The sequence below is a fragment of the Orycteropus afer genome, unplaced genomic scaffold (assembly GCF_000298275.1).
Source record: "Orycteropus afer afer isolate SDZICR_OR568_19922 unplaced genomic scaffold, OryAfe1.0 scaffold00094, whole genome shotgun sequence".
Classification (NCBI taxonomy): Eukaryota; Metazoa; Chordata; class Mammalia; order Tubulidentata; family Orycteropodidae; genus Orycteropus; species Orycteropus afer.
The window spans coordinates 10,044,783-10,052,774 of NW_006921681.1; the positions used below are offsets into that span (position 1 = coordinate 10,044,783).

General features: G+C 43.3%; 1 protein-coding gene across 1 annotated transcript in view; it reads right to left on the bottom strand.

Moving 5' to 3' along the window:
* Positions 1 to 377: 377 nt before the first annotated feature.
* DHRS3 (dehydrogenase/reductase 3) overlaps positions 378 to 7,992 on the bottom strand; it is a 58,203-nt gene continuing 50,588 nt past the window's right edge. The window contains exons 5-6 of the mRNA XM_007942644.2: positions 6,034 to 6,159; positions 378 to 462 (exon numbers count right to left, since the gene is read on the bottom strand). Coding sequence (XP_007940835.1) covers positions 378 to 462; positions 6,034 to 6,159 — 211 coding nt within the window. The remainder of the gene's footprint in view (positions 463 to 6,033; positions 6,160 to 7,992) is intronic.

A 7,992-nucleotide genomic window follows, 5' to 3' on the forward strand; every position in this document is an offset into this window, starting at 1 on the left:
CGGTCTGTGCAAGCTGAGGATGAGTGGATTGTGGAGGTGAAGGAGGGGCCTCCAGAGACAAGCCCTCCCAGAAAAAGTCTATGCACACTGCTGGGTCGGGTTAGACTTGAGAAGCAACTGAACAATAAACTCTACCAAATTAGACATGTACAAAAGTGTCCAGGTGGCTGTTTGCTGGTTTCTTGCCTCCACATGAGGGTCAGAGTTACACCTGTGCAAAAGTTCTGGGGCTGGCCCGGGAGACAGCCAGATTCTCCCTCTGGGCAGGCGCTGTCCTGGTCACCCAGCAGAGGTGTGCCAAGGCCTGCAGGTGGATTCCCGGGTGCTGTGGCCCGTCAGGCTCCGTGGCTCCTTCAGTGCATTTCTGCATCCTGCCTCTATGTTCGCCCTTTAAAAGTGTTCATACAGGTGTAGGTTCCTGAGAATCTGTGGATCTCCTCGAGGGCAGCCTGGGGAAGTATGCTGGAGAGTGAAAGGGAGGAAGGGAGATGGTCAGCAGGAAGAACGAATGGTCAGGGCATTGGTGACCACAGGAGATAGGGTAGTGGAGGGACTGTCATCATAAGCACTCCCCAAACCCCTCTCTAAGTTACATATCAACTTCCCCCTATAAGCCACCCCTGATCCCTGCATGGTGGATAGGCATTAACCTCTGATGAAAGCAGGGGCCAGCTTGGCACTTAGGCATTTCACTTCCTGAAAAGGCCTTCCAGGTCAAAGGGTTCAGTCAGTCAGAAGCCAGGACCTTTAGATGGATGAAGGCCCAGAGGAACCAAGAGGCCACGGTCACTCAGTGGCACCTGGACAAAGCTCTGAGAGTCTCCGAGTGATGCAGATGGTTAATGCACTCGGCTGCTAACAGAAAGTTTGGAGGTTCGAGTCCATCCAGAGGCACCTTGGAAGAAAGGCCTCCTGGTCTGCTTCTGAAAATCAGCCAATGAAAGCCCTGTGGAGCCCAGTACTGCTCTAACCCACACGGGGTCACCATGAGTTGGAGTGGACTGCTTTTTTTAAAGTTATACTAAGAAGTCCATGACAACTGTGCTTAAGCAACACCTGGAATAGCCCCTTCAGGGTGGGGCTGAGATGGGCAGGGTATGTTGCCCAAAGTCTGGAAAGTTTCAGTGGAATATGATGCTAGGCAAATTCTGGAGGAGGACCACCTCCAAAAAGTCAACACCTGAGGAAGTCTGACTTGGTAAGCTCCACCCAACTCCCAGCAGACCACATTTTAATGAATCCTACTTTGATGCTGCTGTGAATCCTAAACCTTTGGTATTGAGATCCTCTTAATCTAATCCCCATTAGATTAAGCCTCCCAAGGGTTGGGGCTGGGTCTTATAGTCTCTAGGACAGCAGTTCTCAAAGTGGTCCCGGAACCTCTGGGGGTACCTGACACTTTTTCATGAGGTCAAGACTGTCTTTACGATAATACTAAGTAATTATTTGCCATTTTCCCTCTCATTCTCTCACATTTGTACAGTGGTCTTTTCTGGAGGGTGCTTGACACATGATATCACAATGGATTGAAATCAGAAGCAGATATACGAATTCAGCTGTTTTCAAAGTCAGTAAAGAGATTTGTAAAAATGTAAAACAAAGTCACTCTTCTCATTACCTTTGCTTTGGACAATAAAATTATTTTTCATAAAAAAAATATAAAATGCATGTTAAAATCATGGTCTGTCCGTTTGTCATACTGTGTTGGCATGTGTGTTGCTGTGATGCTGGGAACTATGCCACTGGTATTTCAAATACTAGCAGCGTCAGCTATGGTGCACAGGTTTCAGCAGAGCTTCCAGACTAAGGCAGACTACAAAGGAGAACGTGGCAATCTACTTCTAGAGAAACTGGCCAGTGAAAACCTTATGAATAGCAGTAAAACACTGCTTGATATAGTGCCAAAAAATGAGCCCCTCGGGTTGGAAGGCATTCACACTATGACTAAGGAAAAGCTACCTCCTAAACATAGAGTCAACCTTAATGATGTGGATAGAGTAAAGCTTTTGGGACCTTCATTTGAGAAGAAATAGCTATAGACATCCACTAGTAATTGGAATGTGGAATGTATGAAGTATGAATCTAGGAAAATTGGAAGCTGTAAAAATGAAATGGAACACACAAAAAGATAGCTATCCTAGGCATTAGTGAGCTGAAATGGACTGGTATTGGCCTTTCTGAAATGGACAATCATATGGTCTACGATGTCAGGAATGACAAATTGAAGAGGAATGGTGTCACATTTATTGTCAAAAAGAATCTTTCAAGATCTATCCTCAAGTACAACTGTGTCAGAGATAGGATAATATTCATATGCCTGTAAGGAAAACCAGTTAATATGACTATTATTCAAATTTACACACCAACCACTAATGCCAAAGATGAAGAAATTGAAAAATTTTACCAACTTCTGCAGTCTGAAATTTGGTCAAACATGCAATCAAGATGCATTGATAATTACTGGTGATTGGAATACAAAAGTTGGGGGAAAAAAAAGAAGATCAGTAGTTGGAAAATATGGTCTCATGACAGAAATCATGCTGGAGACTTGCATGATTAGATTTTGTATGACCAGTGTTCATTGCAAATACCTTTTTTAAACAACATAAACACCAACTATATATGTGGTCCTTGCCAGATGGAATACACAGGAATCAAATAAAATACATCTATGGAAAGAGATGATGGAGAAGCTCAATATCTTCAGTCAGAACAAGGTCAGGGGCTGACTGTGGAACAGACCATCGATTGTTCATATGAAAGTTCAAGTTGAAGCTGAAGAAAATTAAAACAAGTCCATGAGGGTCAAAGTAAAACCTTGAGTACATACCAAGTGAATTTAGAGAGCATCTGAAGAATAGATTTGACACATTGAACACTAATGACCAGATGAGTGGTGGGATGACAGCAAGGATATCATACATGAAGAAAAAAAGGTCATTAAAAAGACAGGAAAGGAAAAAGAAGCCTAAAATGGATGTTAAAAGAGATTCTGAAACTTGTTCTTGAACAGAGAGTAGCTACAGTAAATGGAAGAAAAAGCTAAACAGAAGATTTTGAAAGCTTGAGAAGAAAAAGTAAACTATTGTGGTAGTCAAGGTTATGTGTCAACTTGGCTGGGCCTGGTTTTGAGTGGCTGGACAGCTGGATGTTATTCCCCATGATGAGATCGGTTATCAACTCCATGGTGCAAGTTGAGCAACTGGAGCAGCTGAGTAGCTTAGCTGCTTAGGGATGACTTAGGGATGTGGTCTGCTTTCAGTATATAAGAAGTCAGGTTTGAGAAAGGCTCTGCCACTTTTTGGCACACTTGGCCCCTGTAGTAGAGTCTTCATTCAGCAGCTGGCCATGCCCTGCTGATCTTGGGACTTTTTCTGGACTTGAACTAGCATCCTATGGTATTGTTTGATAATCTTGGGACTGTGCCTTTTTACTTGATGACCTTGGGTTTGCCAGCCTCAGCAGCCAGCAGCTGCCTGAGTTAAGAAAAGCCTCCGGTGTCAGTGGGCCAGGAGCAAGAGTCAGAGCTGAAGCCCAAGGTTGAGGGCTTTCATCCAACCCCTAGAGCTGGCACTTTGAACTCACACTTCTAGCCTCCTAAACTGTAAGGGAAAAAATCTCTGTTTGTTAAAGGCACCCATTTGCGGTATTTTCTGTTAGAGCAGCACTAGAGAACCAAAGCAACATTATAATGAAACGTGCAAAGACTTGGAATTAGAAAACCAAAAGGGAAGAATAGGTTCGACATTTCTCAAGGTGAAAGAACTGAAGAAATATTCACATCTCACACTGCAATACTGAAGAATTCTAAGATCAAGATACTGAACAACACAGGAAGCATCAAGGTAAGAAGAAAGGAATATACATAGTCACTGTACAAAAAGGAATTGGTCTACGTTAACCATCTCAGGAAGTAGCATATGATGAAGAACGAATAGCATTAAAGGAAGAAGTCCAAGCTCCTGAAGACACTAATGAAAAACAAGGCTCCAGGAATTGACAGAATGCCTTTGAGATGTTTGAACAAATGGATGCAACACTGTAAGCACTCACTCATCTACACCAAGAAATTTGGAAGACAGCTAGCTAGCAAGTGACTTGAAGACATCCACATTGTGTCCATTCCAAAAAAGAAGCTCTGGTGGTGTAGTACCTAAGGCATTTGACTGCTAACCAGAAGGCTGGTGGTTCAAACCCACCAGCCACTCCTTGGAAGGAAGGTTGGGCAATCTACTTCTATAGTGATACTGACTCGGAAACCCAAGGAGCAGTCTCTATGAATCCAATCTGACTCGATGGTAGTGAGTGCATGAATGAGTGAGTGATTCTAAAGAAAGGTGACCCAACAGAATGCAGAAATTATCAAGCAATATCATGGCTATCACATCCAAGATATTTTGCTGAATATCATTCAAAAATCATTGCAGCAGTACATAGACAGGGAAATGACACAAATTCAAGCCGAATTCAGAAAAGTACATGAAACAATGGGTATCATTGTGATATCAGATGGATCTTAGATGAAAGCAGAGAATATCAAAAAGATGCTTACTTGTGTTTCATGGACTATGAAAAGGTATTCGACTGTGTAGATTGTAGCAAATTTTGAATGACATTGTAAAGAATGGGAATCCTCATGAGGAACCTGTATATAGACCAAGAAGCAGTCATTCAAAATAAACAAAGTGATACTGCACACTTTAAAATCAGGAAAGGTATGTGTCAGGTTGTATCCTGTCACCATACTTATTTAATCTCTGTGCTGAGCAAATAATCTGAGAAGTTGGACTATATGCAGAAGAATACAGCATCAGGATTGGAGGAAGACTCATTAACAACCTGCGATATGCAGATAACACAACCTTGCTTGCTGAAAGTGAAGAAGACTTGAAGCTTTCAGTATAGATTACACCTCAACATAAAAAAAAACAAAAATCCTCACAACTGCACCAAGAAGCAACATCACAATAAATGGAGAAAAGATTGAAGTTGTCAGAGATTTCATTTTACTTGGATCCGTAATCAATGCCCATAGAAGCAATAGTCAAGAAATCAAAAGTGTTAAAAAGCAAAGATGTCACTTCGAGGACAAAGGTGGACAGTTAACAAGGAAGATCAAAGAAGAACTGATGTCTTTGAATTATGGTGTTGGCAAAGAATACTGAATGTGTTGTGGATGGCCAGACGAGTGAACAAATCTGTCTTGGAAGAAGTTTAGCCAGAACACTCCTTAGAAGTTGAGGATGGACTTTCCCTCTGCCTGGATCACTCCTCCTGGCTCTTCCTCAGGGAGCCGTCTCCTACTACCCACCCAAAGTGGTTTCGGACCTGTCTCCCTGCTCATTTCCTTGACAATACTGACATCTAGAATGGCCTTGCCTGTTTGTTTCCTTGTTAATGGCTGTGTCTCCCACCAGACTGAGTAGTTTGGACATTTTATCAGAAGGGACCAGTCCTTGGAGAAGAACATCGTGCATGTTGTAAAGTATCCCTCAATGATCTGGATTGACACAGATTTGGCTACAATAATCGGCTCTAACATGGCAACAATTATGAAGATGGCACAGGCCCAGGCAGTGTTTCATTCTGTTGTACATAGATAGGGTCACTATGAGTTGGAATTGACTCAACAGCACCTAATAACATCAGTAACCATTTTATCATGGTTTGTTATTGCTATTTTTAAATGTTTAAATAAATATTTCTTAATATAAACAAATGTATAAATATTTGTAAATTTTTCTCAGCTTTAATTTTTAACATAGTAATTAGTAATTGATGCAAATCACATTTGGGTTCCTCAATAATTTTCAAGAGTGTAAAGAGATCCTGAGACCAAAAAGTTTGAGAACCCCTGCCCTTGAGTAAGGATAGTAAATCCACAGCAGACATGCCTCCACCTCTTATTCTCAAACCCACAGCAGACATGACTAATCAATCATATGTATAGTTGCTGCCCAATTGCCACCTCTTCTCCACCAGTGGCAAATGTCAGCATGAGCTAGACCCGGTACTTTCTCACCAGCCTCATACCTTTTCAAGATAATAAGGGCATGCATGGTCCATGGGAGCAGGAGGAGGGCCTGGTTGAGCTGGACAGCTTCCACTGTCTTCCGGGCAACTGTCTCTGGCTTCAGTGGGGGGAAGAGGTTGGGAAACCTGAAAGCAAGAAGGGACATGGTGGTTTCTGCTAGAGAAGGCTGTGCTTCCACTGAAAGCCTCTATGTGCTAACACGTGTGGGTCACCCGGTTGGAGTCTCCTGTTTGGAACACTTGGCCCACCACCAGACTTGTTAGGAGCCCCCATTCCTGTCATTCCTCCCAGACCTCAGCACCTGTGAGTGGGAGTGCCCAGCCTCAGAGCAGAGCTTCTTGAAAATGGAGGTCTTCCAGCCCACCCACCCTGGGTCCATTCTAAAAGTGCCCCAGAGTGCTCCTTTAAAACCATTCATCAAATTACGTCACTGCCCTGCTCAAGGTTCTCCAGGGGCTCCCAGAGGCTGGGATTCAACCCAGACCCCATCCCTGTGTGATGTCCCCTTCCTACCCTTGCAGCTACTCCTCTTCCCTCCTCCCTGCTCCAGCCATACTAGCCAATCTTTCTGCTCTTGTCACCTTAAGCTCTTTCCTGCCTCAGGAACTTCTAGCAGCGATCCCCTCTGCCTGGATCACTTCTCCTAACTCTTCCTCAGGAAAGACGGTGGGTCACCTCATACTATCCACCCAAAGTGGCTTCTGAGCTCTGTCTCTGCTCATTTCCTTGACCACACTGACATCTAGAATGTCCTTGCCTGTTTGTTTCCTTGTTAGTGGTTTTCTCCCCCACCAGACTATGAGTTTCAAGAGGACCTGGATGGTCTTCTAGTTGTTGTTGTTGTTGTTAGGTGCCGTTGAGTCAGCTCTGATTCATAGTGACCCTATGTACAATAGAATGAAACACTACCTGGTCCTGTGCCAGCCTCACAATCCTTGTTATACCTGAACCCATCACTACAGCCACTGTGTCAATCCATCTCATTGAGGGCCTTCCCCTTTTTTGTTGGCTTTCCACTTTACTGGGGAATGGTACTTTTTTTATCTTCTCTAGGGAATGGTTCCTTCTGACAACGTGACCAAAATAGGTCACATGAAGTCTGGCCATTCTTGCTCCCAAGGAGCATTCTGACTGCCCTTCATCCAGGACAGTTTTGTTTGGCAGTCCATGGTACTTTCAGTATTCTTCACCAACAGCAAAACTCAAAAGCATCAACTCTTCTTTGGTCTTCCTTATTCACTGTCCAGCTTTCACATACATATGAGGTGACTGAAAATACCTCATATGGGTGGGTATTTTCATATGGGTTAGGCGCACCTTAGTCTTCAAGGAGACATCTTTGCTCTTCAGCACTTTAAGAGGTCTTTCGCAGCAGATTTGCCCAGTGAAATATGTTGTCTGATGTTTTGACTACTGCTTTCATTGGTGTTGACTGTGGAACCAAGTAATATGAAATCTTTGACAACTTCACTCTTTTCTCCATTTATTGTGATGCTGCTTATTGGTCCAGTTGTGAAGATTTTCATTTTCTTTGTGTTGCAATGTAATCCATATCACAGACTGATGTCTACAGACTGATGTCTTTAATCTTCATCAGTAAGTGCTTCAAATCATCCTCACATCAAGCAAAGGTGTGTCATCTGCATATTGCAGGTTGTTATTGAGTCTTCCTCCAATCCTTGATGTCACAATCTTCTTCATATAGGCCAGCTTCTTGAATTCTTTGCTCACCATACAGATTGAATGTTCTTGTTGTGTGCTGTCGAGTCAGACCCAACTCATAGCAACCCCTCATTGGGTTTCCAAAGCAGTATCACTACAGCAGTAGATTGCCCAACCTCCTTCCGAGGAGTGGCTGGTGGGTTCAAACCACCAGCCTTCTGGTGCCTTAGGCACTATGCTACCAGAGCTCCCACAGATTGAATAAGTATGGTGAAAGGATACAACCCTGACACACT